Consider the following 27,891-nt stretch of genomic DNA (forward strand, 5'->3'; position numbering starts at 1 on the left):
CAAACAGTTTCCAATTGGTGTTCTCATTCAACTTAGAAAAAGTTGGAGGTCCAGGAGCCTTTGTTTGATATTGGGTTATTTGGATAAAGAGTTATTGTATCAAAATAACCTAGATCTATCTCATTTGAAAACCAATAAATGTAGGCTTTTTTTAGCCAAAAAACAAAATCCCATCAGAAACGTTTTTGGATCACTATTTCACGTTTCAAATCGTTTCCAAATGGATGTTTTTCGTGTGTGATGGGGGTATGGACCAATGCTCTTAACCAGGTTTGCAAGCTAAAAATTAAACCATCTCCGGTTACCGATTGATTGCATAATCAAAGAAATAATGCTAATGTTCATCATCAAGACAAAAATTGAGCTAAAATATTGAACTCATATATAGAAATTCAGTTCCTTTCCATAATCTCAATGAAGAAAACTGTGTTCATGTTTCTACAAATAACCTCTTAGAACAAAGATTGACCTGAACAGACGATAGTCAGATCCAAACTCTGAAACTAGAAGTTCTATCCTTGACAAACCTGAAAGCTAACCTGTGCCAAACAAACAAACAAGATTAAAACTAACAAAAAAGACAGTTAATAGTTAACACCCATTGCTGAATTACCTGATTGAGATTAATTCACGATGTTTCCGAAGGAGTTGTCTCTTGTTTTTGTGGTTTCCGATCAGATGGAGGTCCATCTCTCTGCCTAACATATCTTTTACCATCATTTCTTGTTCTACTCTTTTGTTTCGGTTGATAAGTAGGATATGTACAAGGAATTATCTCCCCATTAACATACTTATCACCTGAAAAAAACCCAACAAAATCAAATTTCAAGACAAAATCAAAATCCACAACACTTTTTTATCTCAATAGAAAAGAAAAAAACACCTCCATAGTCCTTGTTCTTCACATCAATATAAGAATCAGGAAGCACCCACAAAACTCCAGGCAATCCTTAACCAACAAATGCACAAAAACATATCATTAGAAAAACCCAATTCATTTCTACACTCAAAGATTCAATCTTCTTTATGTAATTAGTGATATACCTTTAAATTTCTCTGATACTTCTTCAGATACAGTACACTGAAACCCTGTATAAGTAGTTGTACTAAAAGCATACATGTTCTTCCTTGCTTCTTCCAAACTAAAGATACCCAAATCATTCAACACAAGCATGAAAGATAATACTTTTAATGCATAAATAACCCATTACCTTCCAAGGACAGTAGCGAGAGTATTAAGATATGTATCAATCATCTGTTCTCTAGTAGGAGAAGGGTCTTTTGGAAACTCCATGACAATGAGCCAATGGTTATAATCACAGCCTGGTAACATTATCGTCTCTCTCGTTTCGTCACTGTTGCTGCTCTTTCTGTAGTCGCCGCCGACTGTCGCTTGGACAGGAGAAGTACGAGATTGAACATTTTCTAACCGCGAACGAGTAGATAAGAAGGGGATGATGATTTCGGAGGTTGGACGGAATCGTGGGGCGAAAGGGTGATTGAGAAGTGTAGGTCTAGATTGAGTATTGGGAGGGTTTAGGGTTTTACAGAAGAGAGAGAAATTGAGAGTCGCCATTAGATGAGCTTCGATAAAGAGATGAGGATATTTTTGGGATGCAAATATGGTTGATAAGAGACTTCAAGACCTAAGTTTTTTTTTAAATGATTTGCATTGTTTTATAAATAAATCTTACAAGTAGACAAAATTGTATTATTAGCAAATTATAGGCTTGAATATATAAAATTTTAATTTAATTAATTAATATCAACACTTACAATTTTGAAAAAAAAATTGTGTAAGTTTATCTACACAATTAAATAGTTTTTATGTCGGATAACTTTAGTAACACGATCAAAGTTCGATTTAGTTGATTGGATTAAGTTCGAGTCGAGCTCATATAAATAGTTATTTGAAGGTTTGTTCGGTTTTTAATATATATTTTTTATTTAATATTAAAATTGAAAATAAATATTTTTTCTAAGTAATATTTAAAAATTAAATTTTATTCAATTTTTTTTTGAGTGGAGTCAATCTTGGAGATAAATGCCATTTTTCATAAATGGATTCAAAAATTTAAATTGGGATTGACTTGAAATTATTTGTGTAGTAACTTAAATATATAATTTTAAAAAATTATAGATAAAAGAATGGTTAAATAAATAAAAAATTTATATGAAAAAAATATATAAAACGTTAATTAAATTTTTTTTAAAAAAATTATGAAGATCAATGTCACATGTCTACAAACAAAATTATTATTATTATTTTTTTCAGGATGGGCTGAATGATCAGTCTAGCCTGTTTTAGATAATAACATATGATCTCAAATTTTTGAATAAAATATAATTTCAATTGTTTCTAATTTTTTTTCAAATCTAATTATCATTTTTTCTAATTTTGAAATAATATTTTACATTTATTTGTATCTAACCTTTTTTTTATCTTGAATTCTCTATATACAAGCTAAATATTTTGAAAATTTTAGGACTTACAAAAAGATAAGTAGAGAGAAATTAAAGGAGAGAAAAAAAAAAAGTGAGAAAGGAAAAGAAAAAAAATTATATTTTTGTTTTTGCCAATATCACATGATTTCATTTTATTTCAAATTCTCTCCTTTTATAAGGATGTCTTCTTTATTTGAATAATCTTTAACTAATTTACCATCTTTACAATTATCACCTTGTTTATAACATAAATGAAAATCTTTTTTTATTTTGTTTTTCAAAAAAAAAATCATTATACATTAATATTTTTAATAATCCCAACATTTAAAAAATATATTTTTAAGTTTTTTCACTTACATTTATTCCGTAATACAGGTTTTATGCTGCAACAGTTCTTATGAATTCTTTACCTAGAACATAATTAAATAGAAAAAAAAAAAACTCATTTTAATAAAAACTCAACGCAAGAAAAATGAAATTTACTTAATTATATGTGGTATTCAACGATCTTAAAGAAATATATAAAGATTGAAGGTAATATTTAAATTTAAAATAAATCAATCATTGCATTTATAATTACCTGCATTAACTTTTAATTAAGATGTATTTTGAAAATGATAGAGAATAAGATAAAATTCAGTGAAAAGAACTATTGATTATCCCTACAAAAATCTTGCTTAGGAAAATAAGTTAAAAGTAGATGAATTACAGTAATATTTTTTTATATTCCCAAATTAGGGTGACCACTATTACATACACTAAATTAAACAAGAGATCATACTAACCAAGCACAAACATATATAATAGAGCTAGCGAATTATCGGGGAGATGATTTTGCTTCATAATGTCAACTTTTGGATAGCCATTTCCTTCAACGAACTCGCTAATCTGCGGAAAATCTTAAGGTTTTGACCTGTTTTCTCCTGCATCAATTTAACCACATACCAATGGGACTTGAGAAATATGCAATTATGATTGAAACAAACTAATTAGGGTTGAAAATAAAGCAATGTAAATCTAATTGAGAATAAAAATGAAAAAAACGCACCTCAGAGAGAACCTCGAGCCTCTCCAAGACATCAACTAACTTCCCACACAGCAAAGACTCGTCTTCGTCTTCACCACTCATCAGCTGGCTGCTATTATATGCAATCATTTTAGGAGTTTCACTCGGAGCTTGAAAATAAGAACTGCACGGGAAACAATCGCTTTATAATAATAATAATATTAATAATAAGTTTTCAAGACTTATTTATTATATATATAATACAAACCTGTCCTGAAAGTGGACAAGAACAGTGTTCAAGATATTCTCTGCCAGCAATACCAATAAGGTAATTAGCTGATCTCTATTTCCTGTAATTCGACACATTTCCACCATTGCAATATATCGCCTGAAAATAGCACGCACATTGTCCTCGTTATCTTTAATAAATTTTTTTCTAAGAAATTAAAGAATTAAATCAGAACAGTACCTTTTCAGTATGTTGTCGGAAGAAGGAACAATCGAGTTCTGTTTGGTACAAGTACTGATAATCTCGTCCACCTCTTGTCTTGAAAGCTCGTTTATATCTTGAATCTGTAGAAACGTGATCATTTAGGGAATTCAATGAGCAATAACAACATAGTAATAAGAAACCAAAATTGTACCTTGTTAAGAAGTATAGTCTTTTCTTCACCAGCTCTTTCAAGAGCTTCTGTAACCGAATTGAGGAAAAAGACTAGCAAATTCAATGTAGGTTGCTGCCGCCTGGTAGATGTATTAGAATTCTTACCATCATCCGAAACCTGCATGCAATAAACCGTTATCAATATCGCCTACTTCTGGATATATTAAATTGATTTACCTCATTAATTACAAGAAGTTTACCTGTAACCTTAACGATTTCTTCGTTACTAGGAAATACAAATAAGAGCTCACACTAAAGCAAAGGCGGAATATGTTGAGCTCTGATTTCTGCTGATTCTGAAAATTTAAATAAATGTGAGACAGATTTCAGACTAGCCAATCATTATACTCTACATTAATTTCAGATAAAATACCTGAAAGGATGTTAGGGATCCAGAATCATCATGTGAATATAGAGCTCGAGTCATTCCAAAAAGCCCTTGAACAAAACCATACTCACTGCTCTCTTCATATGGCCAAACCTGCTCCAAACAGGAAAATGAAGAATCAAAAAGAGAAAGAAAAAAAAAGTATTTTTATGAGTTTGCTCAGATGATAATTAGTACCTTGGTTAGAATGCCGACAACAAGGTTGATCTGTTCGAGTGTCAATTCATCAGCTAAACTAACATCTTCTTGAAGAACTTGATCAAAGATAAACTGGTGTCCTTTGACAAAATCTATTACTTCACGGACAACTTTATTCTTCACCTGTTAGATAAGAGCATACCATACCAATGTAAGAAAATAAATGCTTCAACTTACAAACACTATTATTAATGAAAGATATCTTATTATTGGAGTTCCTCATCATTCCAATCCATGTTTGCGGGACTCTCTACTGTAATATATATTTATATATATATATGATGATGATTGATTGTTGCATGTAACAAGCAAACATAGAAGAATTTGATGCTGTGGAAACATAACTGCCTTAGGTGGTAGGAAATTTCCTTTTTATGTGATATTATAAACAAATTTAATGAAAAAAAGGATTCAGCCTAACCTCCAAGAATTCAGATACATCAATCAAGGAGGTGAGCGAGAAAACCAGCCTCAAAATCGGCACAATGATCATGCGGTTAATGTCAAAGTTCATTGATGTACCTCGTTTTGATATAGCATCAATATTCCTTAAACTTCCCTGGCAAAATAAGATTAGATTCTCGTTAGTTAGGGAGGCTTGACAAGATGAGAAAAATCTAGACAGAAATACCTTGATTGGCATATTAATTTCCCTGCAAGCACCAACATGTTCCAAAGCCCCCATCGTAAAAAGAACTTGGGCCCCTTGTTTACCATATTTGTGGCTAATTCTCAGCAGAAAAGCCAATTCAGCTTCCAGACTAAACATACGATGTAACGAATCCGATGAGCGCCTTCCATCCTAGTAAATGCAAAGTGATGGAGCTTTATTATTTATTTAGTATTTCTCCTAAAAGGGAATAAAAATATTTGCTTGCACCAGATCCAGAACGTACATGGAAGGAAACATTGCTGATACTCAGAAAACAAGACCGAAGGAATCCCCTGCTTTGAAGGAGATTCAAGAAATATTTTTCATGATCAATAGAGATCAGTGCATCCAGGACATAGAATGCAATTGTTTTTCCAGATTCGCTTCCTTGAGTTGCATCCTTTATAACCTGAAAAAAAATAGAATGTATTAGCATAATACTGAAAAAGAAAACTGATGTAATGAGATACACAATATATATATATGCACCAGATCCAGGATTGCTTGAGTGTCTTGCTTTATGATAGAGAAGTTGGCCCTAGATAATTCAGCTTGCTCTTTGTCAACCTGGGAAAGAAAGAATACATCTTAGAAAGTTATCTAAGAAAACTAAAATGGGAGAAACCTGCTTCTAACACAAACACCTTCTGGAAGTCCAGTTCTTCGGAATTTTGATCATCGGGGAATAAAATCTGCACAACATTGAGTGGGACATCTGGGTCGAGCACATGCTCACAGTACTGAAGGAAGCTTAGAAGCAAGGCATATTGGCTGCGTTCACAAACACAATCAGTCAGATTCCAGAATATTATATATAGACCCTGTTTGGGTAGCAGATAAGGCATTTCCACTATAAATTTGCACTACTTTAGATCACATGAATGTTTTTCTACAACAAATTCTCCAAAATAATCCATATTGCTTTTAATTCTAACCGAATAGGTTCCTACTTTTACATATTGTTTACTATTTTTATTTTTATTTTTGTTGGTGGGAGGTGGGGCTCAGGGGAAGAAATAATGGAATGATGTAGCTTGATATATGACAGAGCAATACCGTCTTCTTATTGCTTCAGATGTTTCGTGTCTTAAAATTGCCATAATAAGTTTCAGCAGAATAGAGTTACAGGCTCCATTTGATAACTGCTTGGTTAAAATAATATCCAGAGGTGTAATGGTGTTGCTGTTCAATCCTCCAGGATATAAGAACCTTTCATCCCGTAATTTAGCCATGCAAGTAAGGGCCACCTTTGAAAAGAAAACAAAATTATTGAGTAAAACAACTTGTCAATACACAGCAATATGCTCAAGAACATAACTGTGGCACACATATCAAAACTACCTGAGTCAATACAGCTGCCATCTTAAGGGAACAGTCAGGTGAAGCAGAAGCAGTCAAAGAGGAATCGAGCAACCTGCAAAAATGAAATATATTAGCTGGGGAAAAGGTAAAAAAAAGTGTAATCCAAATGATGGAAAAGGTCACCTACTGAAAAAAGATCTCGGATCTATTTTCAAGCAAAGATATTTTTCTGGATGCGGAGATCTACAAGACAATGAAGAGATTATAAGTATATGACAAGTGTCTTCCATTAAGTCTTCACATAACTAAATTGTGGAATGAACGGACCTCAATAATCTGTGACCAACCCGTTAACATATGAAGTTGAGCAGCTTGTTCTTCAAGATTCTTATTGTACTTCCATCCCCAGCGTAGCAGCTGCTGAATGGCATCTCGTACTTCATTGAGCTCTAATCCACTGCCAGAGGTGGGATTAGCAGAGTTTAATTTCTGAAGTGGCAAATAAACAGAAAAAGACAATGTTAGAATAATACTTTTTGTTTTCAATTTGGACTGCATTGCCCCAGTTTAGACAATGTCTCAACCATTTTGATACACTGATGTTATGTACTGGGGTATAAGGGTAATATTGATATGGGTAATATTGTAATTAGGTTAGTACAGTAGAGGGATATCATAGTGGAGTAGTGTTTTGTGTCAATTATGAATGATGTGTATTGGAATCTAGATTGTCTCATCTCAAAAGGAAATATTTGTTGAACAGAAGATAACCTGCCAAAGTTTGTCTCTAAATGCAGCGAGGTCAATCAAACGGTCACCACGCTCTGAGTGGTAATAAATACCTCCCTTACCTGAGGTAGCAGGGTTTGTTAGGATATCCTCAGCCTGAAAAAAAAACAGTTAAAAATATAACTATATAACAAATTATAAGGAACGATGTGCTGCACGAAACCTCACCATGGAACAATATTTCATATTTGAGACCATTTGGGAATACTTAGCAGTGTCAGGGCACCTGAATTGGATAACTTCAAGCAATTCCAACACCTAATTGCAGAAAGGCAAGTAGAAATTGAAATACATTAGTATCACCCTCATCAGTTGAGTTGAAGTCATCGAGGATTTAGGAGTGCTTAATAGATCATAGGGCAGTACAAGATTGTGGAAGCAAAGCAGTGGGTGACATACAAGGAGAACAAATAGTGTTTCATTTGGTTAGATCAAGGAAAAGAGATAATATGGTGCTTCCGCAATCTGATTAAGAGAGGATAATTTGTTTGGGCATTTATATCTCATTGTAGCATGTATTAATTGAAGCTAGAAAAGAACAATCTTGTGAAACTGGAAATCAATATATAATTAGAATTCTGAAGAATTGTGGACAATATGATGAATTTAATATTCATTGATTCTCTCTTACGATAATCAAATGTATGGGGAGGTCATTTCTCAAACCATTCAGAAGTAAATAAGAGAGATAGACAATCAAAAGCAGAAAAGGTCTCTTAGAGAATGATTCAAGAAATTTCCCAATAACAATCATAAAAACCCAGTAAGACATGACATGTTAAACAAAGAGAAACAGTGGCAAATCATTCTCAAAAATATAGGAAGAAAAGGAGTAAATATAATGCATAAAGTGGTTAAAATTAAACAGATCAGTTGAGTGATGCTACCTTGCTCTTACTGATTGTTCTGGTTACATTACTGTCAGGGCCAATTGGAAGGACTAGAGACTTAGATGTATCAAAACCATTACCATCTAGAATTGGTTCATGTCCGAACGCATGACCCAAGATAGTTTGACATGCTTCTCGATGACATGAAATGCTCATATCTCCAGCATGTAAATCAATGACTAAAAGCTTCAATAACCATGCTCGCTGTACAACATGAGGAGAATTTTTTAGACATTAGGACTGAGGTTTATGTTGACATAAGGACTTGGGAAGTCAGTACAATATCAATGTCAAATGGAGCTAGTTTATATGACATAATGACAATTTTGAAATGAAATAATACGCAATGTTAGTTGTGATTACACCAAGTTCAGTAATATCTAGTACAAGATAAGGAGAAAACGTTCCGTCAAATGTATACCTGATGAAGGGAGCTGATTCGAAGAGCCTGATTACCACTTCTTTTAGGAAGAGGAGCTGTGCCAAGTGTATCCAAGTGCTGTCAACATAAAAGATGCACGGACTTGTAATGTCAAATAGCAATTGAAAAATAGGATTGGAGTGGAGTATGAGAATTGAGATAGATACCTTAACAAAGAAATGATACTTTTTACTGCTCAACAGATCCAAGGTTGGACCGGATGTAAAGGGGTCAGTGCATAACTCATAAAGAAGCTACACAAGGCAACAAACCAAGAACTCGTTAGACAGTAACAGATTTATTCACTAGTCATCAGATATATAATAAAAAGAAAAAGTACTACTAACATGTAGACCAAACTCATGAAGCAAGGCATTGATCTCAGGCTTTGAGAGCTTTTCTAATATATCAAGAACAACCTTGAGGCAGCTGCGATCACATAAAAGTTAAAATTGAAGGTTTCACAAGTTGTCCATTGAAGAAATTAGATTTATAAGAAAATTAATAAATTAGCTTCACTTGCCACCTGTAATGAAATTTAGGTTGCAGGATTGTTCTTTCCACAGGAATGTCTAGATCGAACTTTAGTAATAAATGTGTAATGTTTGGAGCAGGACGACCAATATTATCAATGAGAAGCTGCAATAATTAAGATAAAATGCAGAAGTGTTAACGAAACTCTGTGAAAAACTAAGGAGAATACAGGGAACAAAAATGATAGTTGGCCCTCAAAAAAAAAGGCACAAAAACAATATAATGGTTAAAGGGAGGATAGAAATATCATAAAGTGTAAGAGCTCTCAGGTTCACCTGCAATATGAGAACACCAGGATCGTCGCTGCTGTTCTCAATGATCTGGGACTCTTCTGATCGCAGTTCAAGGCAAGCTGCATAATCCTCAATCAACAAACTAGCAGCATTGGATTTTACCAGCAACTGTACAAGACCAACTATACGAGAACTGCCATGCACAAAAATGTTTATAGTAAGTGATATATAAATCTTCACATTAAAACATAGATAGAGCTATATTATAGACCATCATGCTTTAGGAAAGGAGAACAAAGGAGACATTGTTGAGATACCTTAGGATACTCATAATCTTAATAGAGCATTGTTGAATTTGGGGATGAAACTCGTATCTAACGTACTCCAGTAAAGCCAATATTTGATTGGGATCATGAGAAAGAATTACATCCAGAGACTGCAGATAAAGGAAAACTGTTAACTTTCTTAGGTTTATGGTAGGGTCTTGTTATAGAAATGAGATAGATTCAAGGAAGGAGATGAGAAAGGACTGGCCTAAATAGATGAGAGAACCATGGAGAACTTCCATAGTTAAGAAGAGTCTGCAATCTACTCATTCAATTAATTGATTCAATTCTTCAGCTACTCATCTATGTATAGTTATAGAGCTTAGCCACTCATCCTAACAAACTAAAAACTTGGGATAAAACTAACTAATATAATATCTCCAATGCCCTCTTTACTATTTTGTGTCATAACTACTAACCTAACCTACTAATCCGTAACAAAAACATTCACAATGGAAGGCTTTAAAGATGATCAACCCAATATTACCATTGGTTATTTCATGAAATAAGCAATGGTAGATCACTGATTGAATTTGGAGCATACATCAATGTCAGGAATCAATGCACACAAATAGACTGAGTAGGCAGCAAAAACATAAAAGAAATCAGTGAATTAATCAAATATTACCGACTAAATTGAGAGACACTCCAAACTGAACAAGAGGGTCATCTGTCTCTACATCATCATTCCAATTTTAAAATAGCTCATGTAAAACTTTTAAGAGCTTATATATCTATGAATTTTGGAAGAAAAGGTCAGTTAAATGAGCATAGCGTGCTACATGTGGCAAAATATATAAGCAAGACTAGTTTAGAGAAATATAACAAAAAGCTAATGACTTGTTGTTATTGCTTTTTCAGTTCATAAGCTTATCCACAACAGTTGAGAAAATTTTATTTTAACAGAAAGTCAACCCACAAGGGAGAGGCTACTTCAAGTCTGCAACCTCAGATTCATGGGGAACATAAATTATCAACTAATAGCATGTTTAAGAAAGATACAAGATGCCCATAAGGCTAAACTAACCTGGTATAAAGGGCGCCAGCAGTCAGAAACTATCAAGTCCTTCTCAAACACAAGGATTATAATTTCCAAAGAGAGCAACACTGCCTTTTCTTGAAGAGGCCCATACATTTGATTGGTACGCTCAGAAATAACAGAATAGACTCCTGGTAGAATAATACTCATAATATTTCGGAAAACTGTTTTTCCACTCATAAAGTCCTGCAGAAAGAAAAGGCAGAACATTCCTTCATTACATTAAAAGTTTAAAAGATTTCAGTCAGCCTAAACAAACCCAGTAATAAGTTAGAGAATCCCATATGATATGACCAGAATTTCATGGTATCAAAAACTTCTTATACATAGCTTCATGGAAGGATTTGAGTAGCCTGGCAGGAGCCAGTTTTTAATCAGACAATTGGTGATTGGTAGGGAAACTGAACCTTTATGTCTATTATCTATTAAATCAATCTATATACTATTCACACAAAACACACAGATATTTCCTTTGGAAAAGGCTCCAGCCAGAGTGTGGTTTGAAGGTTATTGATTCTCTAACCATTATGTTGTACTAGTGGATGGATGTAACAAAATGCACACATCAGAAGGTGAAAAAACTTCTGAAATTATTGGGATAGCAGGCACTTATGCTACAATTAGAGTGGATTAAATTGTGGTAAGTACTATTCATGGGTCATGCCCTTCTAGAATTTCCAAGATCTTGTAGGGTTTCTCAAAATTGAGGCTCTAATACCGTGCAAAATTATAGTTAATAATATTATAGTAGGTATTATTCATGAGTCATGCCCTTTAAATACACAACAATTATAGGATAGATATACTTTCCTAAAATATTAATTACTTCTAGGAAAATTATCTTTTAATCTATAGATAATCATTAGAAAAGATCATTATCCTTGACATTTATCTGCCTAAATGATATTAGGATAATCCCAATATTCTAATTACCTGGATATAGTTCAATCACATTCTATTGATTGTTTAATAGGTGGGTAAGTTTGGTATTCAGCCATACATGGATGTACATTAACTGATTTGCAATCCACTACATTGAACTAGTAACCGATAATACTAAAATGCTGTAATTACTTTTAATGCATGATAAAGAGAAAAAAAAAGCAAGTGGAATAGAGTAAGAAGCTTGTACTTTGAGTAACTCAATTGTCGGTAACTGCATTTGATGTGGAGAAGGTTGTGCAATTGTTTGGGATTGGTCAATGATAGTATCAATGTCGTCTTCCTCAATGTCATACATGTTGAGCATCCTGAAGAGAGGGTTGTCGAAAGCTTAGTAAAGTCACTTTAGTAAATCGAAATGCCCAATACTAACTCCTAGAATCATTGAGAATAGGCACATGGCACAACTCAAACTTCTCGAACCTAGATTTGTCCCATGAACCTATAATGTCCAAACACTTCTACAGTTGCAGTGTGTGAACCTCACTTGTAAACAACTAATGACTAATAAGGGAGAAAGGGAAGCACCCAAAATTATATACAAAAGAAAAAACTGAAACTCAATAAAAGTAGAGCTTACATCCGAAAATGTTGAAGACATGCAATAACTAATTCCCATTTCTCAGACAAATCAGCATAGGCTCTTTGCTGGAACGGCCCGAAAACATGATCATATATGAACAAGAATATGCCTATAAATCTGCAAAAATAAAAAATAAAATACTAATAAAGCTACTGGAAAAAGAATGGAAAAAATCAAAACAACTTCAAAGAAATGAAAGGTCCATACCTTTGTCCTCGATCACTCACATCCCTTTCTTCAGCAATAAGTGTATTCAACAAGTTAACAAAGGATATTGTAGAAGGATATTGTTCTTTTCTAGCTTCTATTTCATTTAACTCAAACTGCATATCATACACCTGAAAATTGAAAAAAGTGAAGTCGTCAGGGGATAATTAAATGCAGGTAAAATTGATTCAAGAAATGTTCATCTAGATTAAAGGCCTAACTCATCTACAAATGTCAAACAAGCTGATTACAAGTTCCAATAAAAACAACATAAATTGTGCAAGTGTAATTCTAAAAACTGGTCTTGAAAAGGAAGCAAGATTTAAGAATAAAACATGTCAACCCGGTAAAAATAAGGCCTTGTTTGACCTGGAAAAATTGAATTTAATCTCAAGTTATCTCATAATCATATCATTCTATTTATGAACCAATGCCTACACAGCTCTAATTTCTTTTTTTGGGAAAAAGCACTAATTTCTTTTATCAGACACAATCAGAGTAGGCATTGAGGGTTAAGTTTTGTTTTGAGGAGAAAGTGGATTGGAGTAATTATAAAAGAGCTACTATTAACGCCGTAAGTGGAATTGGGGTCGTGAATGTAGGGGACGAGCTAGCTTCCTAAATTCAAAAAAAAAAAGTAATTACACAAGAGCTATCCCCATTATGTTGAGGAGAACATCAACTTTCCCACAGCCACCATTTTTTTGTAGACTAATTACACGGGAGCTAGTATGGATAATTCTATTAAAGGATAGATATGACTCAAGGTGGGTACAGCAGCATTCCTTTGAGTTTGTCTTTTTTCAAAACACGAATAGATTTATTAAAATTGATTCTTAACCATAAGATAAAAGTTCTTGAAGATTTACAGAAATTCATATTTCTTTTTCATAAGGAATACCCAAGACACTATGAAAGAGACAAGACATTTTGATCCTACACTATTTTCACTTTGGACGCACCAAAGGCATCAAGGAGAATAATGGGTGTGTGGGTTGATAGGAAACTTTAGGAATAATGAATAAGGGCCAAGACATGTGGAACAAAACATCACAAAAACAATTAGAAAAGAGGTATGATTCTGAATATTTCTTGTAGATTAAATTAGTGGCATGCTAAGTGATCTTTTGGATGGATTGTTTAAGAAAATATTTTAAATTGTATAGCGTTTGTATATGATACGCATTGTTTTGTTAAATGTTAGGACACTACACGATGAAGAGATCAAATTAACACTAGGTGAAAGATTTCTCCACAGTGATTAAAGTTGTGAAATTTTGAGCCTAGAAGTGAATTAGGTAGTCACTCAATAAAATAAAAGCCTGCAATCTATCAGTCAAAAATAATTGATTCATACAATCAACACCAGTTAAGTTAGTCAAAAATGATGTTTGTCAAGCTCCAAAAGGCAATGCAATACAAATCGGTGCCCAGATGTTGTTTCTCAATCAATAGTCAATCAACTTAACAAATATAGAATAACCTGTGTTGTCATGGATTGGCCACTGCTTCCAATATTAGGTCCAACAACTACTGGCAGATCATATTGCTCCAGGTAACTCCATATATTGTCTCTTAAGGAAGGAGAAACGCGAACAAACGTTGATATAGCATTACGTAGAGCACCCTACAAATAGATCAAAATTAAAAGGCATAAACTTTCAATATATGACATTCAAAATGGAAAAAAGTTGTGGAAATGACGTTTATCATACTACAGAAAGTAGAAGAAGAGACCTTCAAATATGGAGGCACATTCTCAAAACCAAGGAGCTTGAACAATGGTTCAATATCAGAAAACCAATTTTTCCTTTCTGCTGGATTCCCATTTTCCACAACCTGTAACACAAGCAAAGAAGATAATAAAATTCATATACATGATCAAGAAGCTACAAAATACTGATATCTTGCTTAACAATGGAAAGAAGGTAATACAAGTCATAATACAGTATTTCAACAACATCCACACTCAAGGAAAAAATGTAGAAAGACAAACCCCTGCCGGCATAGGCACTTAAAAGATAATATATCCAAAGAAGAAACACAATCTGAAAACCAACTATTGGATATGGGTTCTATAAGTTGTGAAGTGTGTAAACAATAAGTTGAAGGCTTTACTACAAATACTATGAAACTGCTGTGATTACTAAAGACTATAACAAATATACCATCCCAAACGTGTTAGACTTGTAATATTGTTTAGACAAGCCCTACAAGCTCAAGCTTTTAGCTGAAATTGTAAGGAACTTGACATAGAACAAACCCATATTACTTTGTGTTGGTGTGTGAGAGAGAGAGGGAGAGTGAGTGAAGACAGAAAGAAGATATCGTAACAAAGCTTTAATTCCAAGTGATCCTGATACGACTTTTGTAACTAACTCCATATTTTTTTATCTATCCTACTATTTCTACTTAACTGGTTCACCTTTGACACCTAAAAGGGAGTAGTGAAACATGGATTACAAAACAAGTCACCCTTTGATGATTTTAGCAGGAAAAAGTGCATACAAGCATAAAATCTTAATTTAATATAACACCACTAAAACAAAACATCCAAAATATATAAATCGTGTTAATCAACTATTGCATTATTAGACACTTTAGGAGCACAAAAGCATCAAAATTCTGTAAATATATAGATAAATAACAAGAAAAGTGAAACCTTTTTCAGGACATCCAAATAGGCAACAAGTGCTTTTGCATCCCCTTCTTGCATCTCTGGTAATGCTGCCCCGGCAGTCTGAAAGGCCTGCTTAAACTTCTCTTCATAAATTGATAGACAATCAAACAAAGTACTCCAACCAATAGACCTGAATGTTCTACCCTGAAGCAAGTTAAAAACCTTCAAGGCACCTTCCTCATTAGAAGCCTGAGTAGAAGAATCAAAGAGGTTATAAAACAAACTAGTAAGGTTGTAAACTTCAAGAGAGCACATAGAGATGTATCAAAATGCTTCCAGCTCATTCAATTCAATACATACCAGAGTACTCAGCATTCTCAGAAAGGCCACAAGAGTTTGAAAATTACTATGATCCTCTCCCGCAAAATTGACAAATGTCCACAAGCTATCATTTCCTGATAATAACTCTGGTTCTCTCTGAAGAAAAAGTAGCAAAAATATCATATCAGACTATCATTTTACATAATCAATAACAGTAAATTATACCCAATGGAGGTGACAACCAGCAGGGATTCCTAGTTGGCCAATATCATCATAACAAAAGGGGAAATGCAAAAAAAAAAATGATTCATGTACTCCTACATATACTGCATACCTTATCAAGTCTTTTCTTTGGCTACTGAATGCATAATTAGATTAAGAGAAACACAATATGCTGGCATAAGCTTATACAGACATGATAAACTATTTTTAAATGACTTCAACTACAAGCAGGTATTTCTTGAAATCTTCAGAAATCAATCTTACCCTAAAAGTAGCATAGTCAATAGCTTATTTATTTATCTACCACAATTTTAACTTGTCAGTTTTCCATGAAAGCAACATCATGTCTAAACTTATGAATAAATAGACAAAGAGGACAGCAAAAATAATAAAGATATATGAACAACTAACACCTTCATAAGTGGTAAATATATTATTCCTCACAAGAGGACCTGCACATGCTTTAATAAGAAGCCAGAGCTAGCAATATTAGTAAACTCAAATAAATGAATGATGCTCTGCTAAATGTAAGAATCCCAACCTGATAGATTTCACTCACAAACTCTAACATAGAAATGAATGGCTGAGGTCTTTCAGCAGCATCTTGTACATGCATGCCACTCTCCAGTAAATATTCTTGAGATCCAGTCATGCGGTATGGATTAAGTGCAGTCATAGCCTTCTCCTTTGCATCTTTCACCTGTTGGATAATATACGACCATTTTGAAGGGAAAATATTTGACTCCACCAATGAGGATCATAGTTCTTTGATGGAATAAAAAAACTATATTCTTACCTTGTCCATAGCAACTGGATTAGAAAGAAAACATGTAATCAGCTTATGCATATAAGCATTGTACATGTAGATTATGTCCTCGTTATCATTCTGCCAAAGTAAAGGAACAAAGAGGAGATTCAAAGACATAAATAACATGATAGTAGGAACCAAATGAATTATGCCCCACTAAAAGAACAACATATTGGTAGTCACAACAAAAACTTAGAAGGAGAAAATATTGGTCCCCAAAAATTAACATCAAAACAAACAATAGAAAATCATCACTAATTGTTATGGCCTCCTATACATTGGCCCACAACCCATGTAATAGGAATCTTAGTTAAAACAACTAGGTCATCATAGCCATAGCCCAAACCCAAACCCAAACCTTACTTTACAAGTCACTATAAGCCAATAGGTCGCACTATAATTATTTTTCAATGTGTAAGAGCCAACAATCCCTTCAACTTAGATATGTGATGGCCTCGCCGGATTTAAGAGTTGTTCCATCACTTGTTCGCTATTATACAAATTGTAACTCCCCAACATCATGGCCACAATCTAGTGTGAGGAAAATATGCTATAAGAGCCTTAAAATCAACCTCTTTCAATCGATTGCCTTCACAGATCATACACTGGGTTCCATTATCTCCGGAATGTATCAAATAGAGAAAGATAATTTGAACTCTTGTTGTCTTCTTTCTACTCTCTTTTTTAGTTATCAGATAAATTCGGTCTAATCAAACACTTGAAAATAATTGACAACAAAGGGATGCTATATATACCCAATTACTAGAAGAATGTCAATCTGGATCTTAGTCTTTTACTTAATCATTAGCTTCTTGAATCTAATTAGCAGTAGATTGTATACATATTGTTTGTTCATGTTTTTTATTCAATGGAAGCTGGCTAATTCTTGGTAGAAAGAGATGAATGTAAATGGGGAGTTGGGCTTGGTGGTGGGAAGACAGTTAGGGATGATGGTTGTTTCCCTTGGCTGGAAGGAGAAGGAAGAGAGTGGAGGTTATCTCATGTCGGAGGTGGGGCATTTTCTGTACAGAGGAATGGATATGGGGTCATTTTATGTAGGGAGATTGTGTGATTTCTCTGCCAGATCGCAGTCAATGGAGGAAAGGAGGAAGAGAGAATGGAGTAGTTCACCGGTAAGTTTAGGTTTTATTTTTTATTGTTTTATTAAGTTTAACAGCATTACTAACTGCCAGAGTGGAGTGCAAAAATGAGTCACGTGTGATAATACTTTTAATAGTACATGTACAAGAATGAGAGATATATAAGTTCATGGGAAAATATGGTCTTTATTCCTAATATTCATGTAAGAAAGGTTGCAGAGGATTAAAAGGTAGAACAAGAAAAATATGCACCTGATAGGCAGCAGTTTTTAGAATCTTGTCCAAGACAAAATGAAAAACATTGCTTCCAAATACAACTTCCAAGCACGAAAAAATATTCCGTGTGTCACCCATAGAAGCATTTGATACGACATCCCCACGTTCAGTTCCATTTTGTATCAACATTAGATGAACAGCCCATGCAAATCTTACACAGTTAACAAAACCCTCAACCACAGGATCATTATTTGGAACCATCACCTATGGTAACATCATAGTTCCCAAAATTAATTTTAAAATGTAGGTATGAAATAAATAAACTAAAAAATGGAAAATATCAGTCAACTTACAATTTCCTGAAATTCAAGCCTGAAAGAAGCATCTTGAGATAGAACAGAAACTTGATCAGAAGCAACAGCCAGTGCGTCTGATATGAAGGTGATTACAAGAGAAAAGAGAAGGCTATAAGTTATCTGCGAACACGAAAGCAGTATTATCAGTAATCTTGGTCAACATCAGATAAGGAAAACACAACTACAGCACTAGTTTCTGATACAGCATGCTTAATTCTTTTGCATCCACATGCCTTGTTGTTCTCCTTAAGTTTCCTCATTTCCGTTGTACACTACTATGTAAAACCTTAAATAGTTAAGATTAATAAGGAGTTTTCTTTTTTAACTTTGTTGTTTAAGATATAACTTCTGAAAAAAGGATTATCATACACAATCTTTGAGAAAACATCCAGAATTTGGTGTTTTTAGGACAAAAGTTTCCATTTTCATAATAGATAAAAGGCAGACAGTAATCATGCCACCTGATGCTTTAGTGTGTCATTAGTTCCATCAAGTCCAGTGGCACTGTCTCTCAGATAAGAAAACACATCCTTTATATCTTTTGGGCCTGCAAAATACAAAAGGAGATTACATAAAATATCCACCTCCAAAGGCAATCGAGATTAGGTCATTCCTCAACTCAATAAGGAACTGAACATTTTGTTTGCCTACCTTGCAGCTACATCAAATGATTATTACTGTGATAATAAACCAAGTTAATACTGAAACTATAGGGAGGCAGTATATATCGTAATTTACCTTCATATGTCACTCCTTTATCGTCTCTCTACAAGTATCCTTACTTTTCTAAGTCTTTGGCTGGGCTAAGTCTATAATATATAATACATCTCTTAAACTTTTTAAGATATGCTAAAGTTCCATTTTCCATATTTATACTTTCCTCAAAAGGATAATAAATAGAGTTACCAAAGGAAACTGATAAACACGTATAAATATGAAAACAAATGAACATATTGATACAGAACAGAAAAACACACAATGACATGGAAGATACTGTTACAGTACTAGAGTCCCCATCTCAACTTATGAACCTTCAGCTGAGCTAGGGTTCTCAGCAGCATTTATACCTATCCAAAATACTTTCCATCAAAGATCACCAAACCACAGAGAAAATGAAGCCAATGTGTTAGTCTACCTTGGTCTAGGGAAACTCAGAAGCTTCTATTGTGTTTAAGCTAGTGAATTAAGATAGCATACTGATATTAATAATTAGTCTTTTCGCACTCTGAACAATGGATGCTGACCATGAAAAGGCTCCCTTCAGGTCTCCTCTATCCAACTAGGCTATAGGAATATCCCAATATATGTATTGTGTTAAATATCTAGTAGCTTGGAATTAGTTCATGTAGTTTTCAATACTAAGTAGAAGAGCCAGTGCAAAGCATTTACAATATGCTAACTTTGTAAAGACAATATGAAAAATCCTATTATAATATTTCCATAGGACATTGTTCTAACATTGAATAGGTGCTAGTTCCAGACTCCGTTACAAAATCGAATATAAACAAGCTGGTTCCATCAGAAATTTTTGTGCATAAATAGCTATTGACATGCTACATACAACTAATCTTGAGGAAGCTTAATTGAAATAAAGCATTTGACTTTTTGGAGCTGGATAATATTTTTCAAAATATACTTTGTCAATAGCATATAAATCAAGTTTTTCCAAAAGCTGGAACAAAATTCTACAGAACTTCAAGGTGTAAAATAGCCATAAGCTGGATTAATAATCAACATCAAACTTACTTGGTCGGACAACTAGAACAGATAGGACAAGGCAATGACTAAGAATGAGTCTTTCCCTGCATACAACCCCCACCCTTTCCACAAGGGCGCCTCTTGAATCAAGAACATAGTGGTCAGATTGTGGCCCACCCAAACCAGCAGGTTCTTCTCGATTTAGTTCCTAAAGAAGATCAATATATTGCAACAAATTTACAATATCATTAAAAAAAGGCAAATTATGTGATGAAAATATTGATCTCCGGGCACAAATGAATTTAATACAAAATAAAAACATTTTAATTCCATTAATACAACGTTAGTCTACAAAATCATCTTAGATTTACTTATACACAGGAGGAATTATCAAAGCTAACAGACAGTGAAAAGATATTACTGTGCAGTATTGTGGTACAATAAAATAATATACATACACTTGCTGAAGATGCATTAAATCCTAACTTGGGGAAAGAGCATTAAATCCTAAGTTGGGGAAAGAGCAAAGTAATGATCATGTTCCTCCCATTTTTCTTTTTATTGTTACCCCAACCAATTCAACACCTTCAGGTTCAAATTTTGCACTAGACAAAATCATGTAAAAAGATGCAAAGGTAAAAAAGTAAGCTAGTTGTAGAATTATCCTGGAAGACTAATTGATTTATTTGCGGCTGACTTTCTTAACATTCCATTCTTGGAATTATTTTTCTTCCAGGATAATTCTACACTAGTCTTGTATCCAGTTCATGAAATAAATCATTAAGTAGGTCATCGAGTAGGGTAAGAATTATACACAAGATAGAGAGAATGAACATGGAAAAGATGTTTATAAAGACCTTCAGGAGAGAAACTAATCTTTGCCTGAGTCCAGAACAAATAAGATCTTCCAGATATTTTTGAATGTCAGCCAAGAGATCAGCTTCCAGACCCTGGTCAAGCACTACAGCCTGCAAAACAAAATCATGTAATTTAGAAAGAAAGAAACTAGTTCAATTATTCATATAAGATGTTGAAAATATGTTGAAAATAGTAATAGATGGAAAATATAGCAGTTCTACTTGTGATTTTTGATGGGTTTACCCTTAAAAGTGTATAAAGAGCTGTTATTATATCTCTTCTTTCAGAATACCAAAGACCCGCTGCAAGACGCAAAATCTCCACAGCATCTCGTCCTAGTAATCCCCACTACAAAGAGAACAAATTTAATTAATTAGCCAATAGAACAACTCAAATATAGAGCAAATTTGTTCAAGCACTTCAATAAGATGCAAAAGTATACCTCTTGATTAGCTGCTAAAAGCAATCGCACACAGTCTATTTCATTGAGATGTAAATCATCGCTCAACTTCAAAACCTAAATTTCAACATTTAATATACCCAGAAAATGTCAGCTAAAACCATCCAATAAAAAATTAGCTAGATATGAGAAACGAAACTAACAATCTGAACATCCTGATCGTCAAGAGAAATTGGAGAAGAATCCGGAAGTCTGACTTCTTTAGACTGAACTTCTGCTCTGTCCGATGACCTTGGAGGCTGAAACAACGAAGATTAAAGCTTCATGTTTCCGTAAAACATGGTGCAAGAACATAAATACATAGAGAAAGAGAGAATGGTACTGGATATGAGAGGAGGGACTTGAGAGAAGGGAATGATTGGCGAATGGCATGAAAGAGCTCGACTCTCTGCGACGGCGTGGGAGTTGTGGAACTGAGAAGAGACGACTCTATGGTTGAAAGGAGCTGCTTTGGAGACACCATTTGCCGCCGGTGGTCTCGTCGGAAAAGCAAACGGAGACGACTACCAGTGAGAGAGAGAGTAGTCGGGCAGCAGAAAAATAATGAAAAGGAAGGGCGGGAAAAGCCCTAAGCCGAGGCATCACAGTCTGGCTGGAGGAGATGGTAATTCCTACAAGCCAGTCCCTAAACATTCTTCTTTCTGCAATTTTCATTCTCAACTTTATTATTTATATGTATCAAATTTTAGTGATTTAAGAGATTAATTGATGGTTGATTTTATTATTATAATTTATAAGTATTCTAGATATTCTAAGAGTCTTATCTTGCCTTATTAGTTTGGGAATTTAATCTTTGTTAGTATTATTTTACTTTTTAGAAGATTATTTAAATTTTTATTTTATTTTTTAATTTGGGAAAGAATTATTTTACGCAATTTGATTTGTTGAAAAAATTAATAAAAAAAATTACTCTCCCTAGCCCTTTTTGTTAGGGTCTGACTCTTCGTCTATTATTGTCTACTAGTAGGATTAAAAGTTTATTATTGTCTACCAGTAGGATTAAAAAATACCAAAAGGAAAATATTATTTCAATAGATCCTTTTGAGTCCAATTTTAAGAAACAACTAATACCTTAGTAAAATATTTTAGAAAAGTTACTATAACTTTTATAATCTTTCACAGTCTAAGTTTAATAAAATGAAATGGTATGGGATTTAACAAAATGATATATTATGAGAAATATGTTTAACTCGTGATAATAACTGATCTTTAATCTTAAATCTTAAAGATTTGTTGAAAACAACATTCTAAACAAATTGTACAAACTTTCAAATGTCAATATTTTTTTTCTGACCAAATGAGGTAGAGATAAAAGTTAATTCAATATGGGTTTTTTCTTATATTAAATAAAAAAAGAAGTAATGTTCCTAGGAATTGCTCCCGCGACTTAGCATGTGTTGTGGACACGTGGTAATACGAGGAATATCGCAGGATGTCTCGATATTTGATACGTTTTATTTTTGGTTTGCGTGTCAGGTCATTTTCGTTTTTTTTTAAATATTATTTTAAAAAGATTTTAAGAATACCTAAGAGCTTTAGAAACTAATTATATAAAAATAATTAACTTTATTCAAATTTTAATAATGGGGTCAAATAATAATTTAACCAAAACCCGGTTTAAATTAATCAAATATAACTAATTTAAAGATTATTTATTTGAAATCAGAGTCGCCAAATGATTTTAAAAAAAAATCAATAAAAGGGTGTGCGTGTACAAACGTATTTTACACCAGAGTTTTATAAAAGGTTCGATTTTTAGTTACACTCGGGAAAGGGCTTCCGCGCTATGTCATTTGCGCTCATCGAAGGACGATTTTAAATTTAAAATAAATAAAAGTCTGACTATTAAGATTTATTTATAATAAATATTTTTTCTTTAATTAGTAGTTCGGGATCCTAAACAATGATAGATTTAGATTGCGTAAATAATTGTACAAAATTATTTAAAATGGCGTACATGCGATTGCGTTGATATAATATTGAGTAAAAACCCTAAAAATATTAGAAAAGTGTTATAATTTAAAAATAAATTCCAAATAGGGTCTTAGCCAAAATATTGGTTTAGAAAATACTCCGAAAATATTTTAATATCATTTTTTTACCTTTCGGGATTATTTGAAAATAGATTAGGGTTCCAAAATTACAAAAGTAATTTTGGATTTTAAAAATTGGAACCAAACAAGCCTTAGGACCAGAGTCCTAGGGTCTAGGTCCGGTTTTGGTGATTTGGGCTCGGACGGGCTCGATCTAAATTGGGATGGTCTAGACTAGGGCTCGGGAGCATGGGTCAAGGAACCGGAAGGCTTAGTCCGGGGTTCGAGAGGCTTGGTCTCAAACTCGGACTGCTCGGTCGAGGGACTAGAGGGCTGGGTCCTAGGGTTCAGGAGGCTCGGTCTTGAACTCATGATGTTCTGTCCTAGGTCTGGGAGGCTCAGTCTCGGGTCTAGGTTTTTTCGGTCGTGGACCTAAGAGACTCGATCCCAGGTCAGACTTCTCGGTCTGAGGTTAGAAACCTCGATCAGATTCCTCGGTCCTTTCTCAAGAACACTAGTCTTGAATTTTTGTCCTAACTCAAGAACACCGGTCATTGGTCTCGGTTTGGACTGAAGATTCTCGGTCCCGGTCCTACAAGACTCGTCGTCGAGGACCGAGTGTTCATGAGTTGGTAAAGAGCTCCAAAAGCCATAACTTTGGATACAGATCATGGAATTATGATTTGTAAGTTGTAAATGATTCATACGATTATGGAGAACAAAAGTCTTAACTCTAATCTCGATCAATCAATCTTTACAAAGATCATTTTTTATAAACCAATTTTAGGTCAAAATTTGAGATATTTTGAATTAGGTCATTTAAAAGTCTGGTTTTTATTTCATTAGCTTGAAATGATGAACATAGTTAAACACAAATAAAACAAGAACATCATAACATCACTATAACAGTTTTAGAAGATGAAATCAAAATCTATTTTTTTTAAAACACAGTTGGATCAAACATGATCGGGATGATGTTACAGTCATCTGAAAATCATCTTATCATGTTTACAAACATGTTTAACAACTATTTGAATAAAAAAATAAGATTAAACTCAAGAACATAAGTTAAAAAAAAAACAGAATTTAAATTCAAATTTTCGGTTTTTTAAGGTTGATTTAATTGAATCTCTTTCAACAAAAAGTTCATATAACATCTAGGGATTGATTCTAAACAAAGAAATCACACAATTAAACCCTAGAATAGATCAAACCGATCAAACTTAAAAAAAATCCAACTTTCAATCACAAATCGAATTACAAAGGTTTTGGATGCATATCAACGATGGAAGAACACTCCAAGGAGTTGTTGGAAGCTTTCCAGAAGCCTAGATCAAAACTTTGATCGCCAAAGCTGGTTTTCACAAAAACCAGTTTTTGGAAAAATCTGAATTCTTTGATTTGTAGTATAATATGGATTGATTGTTTGACGATTTGGTAGATGATCAACTAAGGCGTATTTATAGTAGGCATAGGTCTGTCGAGGTGATCAAATTTAAGTTCAATTCGTCGATTTGAATTTTTATCCCTAAATCTTATCCTATTTATGACAGCCTAGTTCTAAGGGAAGATAAGATTAATAGTCTTAGTGTTATTATATGTGAGGATAAGACGAGCATGTAGGAAGAAAAACGAAGGGATAAGGTAGAGAAATGACAAAGTTATCATTTCTAGAAGAATTGTCGTCAATCAATCACGATTCCAGCGAGCTCCCTACATCGACGAAGAAAATGCCTAAAACAACGTCGTTTTGATTATGGAATGTGTCGTTAGGCGTTCCTTTGGAGCTCTGTCCGCGTCTGGGCGATCGAGCTAACGGGTTAGCGACCCGTTAATCGATCATGTGTAGACTGGGCGCGCGCGTGTTCCGTTACAGCGGGCAGACGTGGTTGATTCCTGAGCGTTGGATAAAAATTCAGCATTGATCTGATGACTGACATTTGGGATAAAACAATTAAACATAATTTCGGCTACATCAGATTATCAGTTTAATTTTTTAATAAAAGGGTTATTTGAAATCAAATTTTTAATCATTTTCTTGCGTGTTTCTTCACCAAAATTTCCACAAAAATTATTTTTGGAAACATAATAAAAATTATGTCCATTAATTTTATTTTTGGGTACTTTAGATATTTATTTAATTATTTTAAACCATAAATTAAACATAATTTATGTTTAAAAATCATAATTAAATAATTTTAACCCAAGGTTTAATTTGGGTAAAATAAATACAATATTTAAACCTCAAATTATTTTTGGATTTTTATTTAATTTTTCTATTTAGAGTTTAATTATCATAATAATTAACTCTAATTTGATCTCTAATCACTTTTTAGATTATTTTGAATTTAAAAATTTTAAATTTTTTTTAATATTATTATAAATGATAATATTATTTGTAAAATATGGTATATCAAATTTTCATGTTTATATGTACAAAATAAATATTGGTCAATTTATTTTGAAATTGGAAGGGCTGTCCTATCTTATATAATTATTCAAAAATCTTTTTCTTTTTTCTTATTAGGATTTAGACATAAAATAAAACTAAATTACTCTATAGTGTTAAGTTTATAAAAATTATAATGACCTCGTATAAAAACGCACAGATATCGCGATAACACTTTAACATATATTTTGGTGTCTATAAGGTTATTTCTGGTCGACACTATTGAAAAATCAATAACAAATGTGTTTCCTCTTAGGTGTTTATAAACATATATCTTGATGTTTCTTTTCCCTTTTTATTTGGATCATTTTACTAAGTCATTTTTCAAAAAAAAAATAATAAAAAATTATTGACTCAATTTTTTATAATGATTAAAATTTTGTTTTGAAAGAGTTTTTTACAAGGTCCATATATATTAAAAATGATTAAAATAATTTGAGCATAACGACAAAAACATAACATAAAGAGAAAATAAATATAAAAAAAACTAAAACTAAAAAAATAAACATTACTCAATAGGTTATCGAGCTCGTAAATCATCGATCGAGAAAACGATTAACTCTCCGACAGACTTTACTAGCTTTCTGAAATGAATCTCAAAAAACATCATAATAATAGCATTATGAATGATACGCATCGGACACATATGATTAGTGAAAGTTCGACGATTTATCTCCAACTAAATAGTCCACCAAAATATAATTGGGAGGGTAACCCAATTATGTAGGTCTGCAATATTAGCCGTTAATCCAAATTTCCCAATAACTATCCATAGACTCGGGCATCAGCAAATGAATCCTAGTGATACTCCACAAAAAACTTTAGATACTAGTCACCCATCGACAATGCAAAAGTAAGTAAGTTGTCGATTCAACCTCTTCGTGACACATACGACAACGAATAACCAAAGTACAACATTTTTTCATGCACATATCTTCCGTAAGAATTCCACCTTAAATAACGCTCCATCCAAAGGAGGAGATTTTGGATGGAATCTTTGACTCCCAAAGTTTCTCCCAACAAAAATTATATGAACTCATCTTAACGAACAATTTGTAGCAATGTCCCACATGAAAACTATCTATATTTTGTCAACGTATAACGTCTTGTTCAAACGGGGACACTTATTTGTGTCCTACCAAAATTAAAATTCTATAAAGAGACAAACTCTCATAATATTTAATCTCCTTCTATATCTAATTCGGCTAACGAAATCACTAGATCGAGGATTAAACATGTCCTTAACTATGACATTTCTACATATAACAATGGAAACAAGATCATGATACGTCATAGATAGACTTTTGACACTACGCCAACTATCGTCCCAAAAACTAATTGAATAAGCATCTCCCACAATGAATTTAGATTGATCACGAAACTTTTTCACATAGAATAATTTCCCTTCTAAATGTTACACTCTGTAGGATAATTAGACATTTTTGTGAACCAACCAGACCAATCGTAACCATACTTACATTTGATCATCGATGCCCAAAGACTATTCGGTTGTGTTGTAAATCTACAACACAATTTTGACAGAAGAACCTTATTAAAGGAAATAGGATATCAAATATCCAAACTTCCTTGATCTTTAAAATATTTAACCTTATCTCAACTAACTAAATGATTAAACGACGAGTTAGAGGATCTCCATATAAATTTATACATTATTTTCTCAATTTTCACCGCCACACTCTTGGGAAGAATGAATAAAGACATCATATATGTGGGCATAGATGACAACACACTCTTAATGATGATTAACCGACCCTATTTGAGATTATTTTACTTTTCTGTCTAGACAGTTTACATTTATTTTAGTGATAATTAGGTCCCACGAGATTTTGGATCATAATTTAACACCCAATGGAATACCAAAGTATGTTAATGGAAGATCACAAATTCGGAACTACAATACATTTGTCAACATCATCATTCTTCTATTCGAAATAGGATCTGAGAAAAAAAAATTCTAACTTATTAAGATTCACTTGAAGACCGGAACATGCACCGAATACCCATAAAATATCCCGAATGTGTTTAAAATTCTTGTACGTGATCTAAATCATGCATAGCGTGTCATCAGCGAAAATCAGATGTGATATAGAAAAATGATGTCTTCTTTATC

The 27,891-nt window shown here is 33.3% G+C and overlaps 2 protein-coding genes across 3 annotated transcripts; both read right to left on the reverse strand.

Moving 5' to 3' along the window:
* Positions 1 to 359: 359 nt before the first annotated feature.
* LOC124941749 (DAG protein, chloroplastic) lies at positions 360 to 1,620 on the reverse strand. Its single transcript, XM_047482102.1, has 5 exons — positions 1,212 to 1,620; positions 1,045 to 1,142; positions 884 to 949; positions 614 to 798; positions 360 to 539 (listed from the first exon to the last, which is right to left on the reverse strand). Exons 1-4 carry the CDS (start codon positions 1,574 to 1,576, stop codon positions 629 to 631), a joined length of 699 nt encoding a protein of 232 aa, XP_047338058.1. The 5' UTR covers positions 1,577 to 1,620; the 3' UTR covers positions 360 to 539; positions 614 to 628.
* Positions 1,621 to 3,112: 1,492 nt separating this feature from the next.
* Positions 3,113 to 21,812, reverse strand: LOC124942781 (nuclear pore complex protein NUP205). 2 transcript variants are annotated; one of them, XM_047483338.1, is made up of 45 exons: positions 21,601 to 21,812; positions 21,422 to 21,517; positions 21,261 to 21,335; positions 21,062 to 21,166; positions 20,818 to 20,928; positions 20,009 to 20,168; positions 18,724 to 18,809; positions 18,260 to 18,382; positions 17,943 to 18,170; positions 16,579 to 16,668; positions 16,324 to 16,482; positions 15,600 to 15,716; positions 15,282 to 15,488; positions 14,357 to 14,458; positions 14,103 to 14,246; positions 12,620 to 12,750; positions 12,410 to 12,529; positions 12,020 to 12,137; positions 10,876 to 11,073; positions 9,840 to 9,958; positions 9,565 to 9,715; positions 9,282 to 9,394; positions 9,103 to 9,184; positions 8,923 to 9,009; positions 8,756 to 8,833; positions 8,332 to 8,538; positions 7,613 to 7,702; positions 7,427 to 7,540; positions 6,983 to 7,144; positions 6,843 to 6,898; positions 6,695 to 6,767; positions 6,410 to 6,600; positions 5,998 to 6,124; positions 5,843 to 5,920; positions 5,598 to 5,762; positions 5,333 to 5,503; positions 5,123 to 5,260; positions 4,681 to 4,824; positions 4,489 to 4,596; positions 4,316 to 4,411; positions 4,096 to 4,233; positions 3,921 to 4,024; positions 3,720 to 3,839; positions 3,494 to 3,581; positions 3,113 to 3,368 (listed from the first exon to the last, which is right to left on the reverse strand). In XM_047483338.1, exons 1-45 carry the CDS (start codon positions 21,739 to 21,741, stop codon positions 3,285 to 3,287), a joined length of 5,595 nt encoding a protein of 1,864 aa, XP_047339294.1. In that variant the 5' UTR covers positions 21,742 to 21,812; the 3' UTR covers positions 3,113 to 3,284. The 2 variants fall into 2 exon arrangements, with proteins under 2 accessions (XP_047339294.1, XP_047339293.1); XM_047483337.1 differs by having other exon boundaries at positions 3,494 to 3,635.
* Between the last annotated feature and the right edge of the window lie 6,079 nt (positions 21,813 to 27,891).

The sequence above is a fragment of the Impatiens glandulifera genome, chromosome 6, assembly GCF_907164915.1.
Source record: "Impatiens glandulifera chromosome 6, dImpGla2.1, whole genome shotgun sequence".
NCBI lineage: Eukaryota > Viridiplantae > Streptophyta > Magnoliopsida > Ericales > Balsaminaceae > Impatiens > Impatiens glandulifera.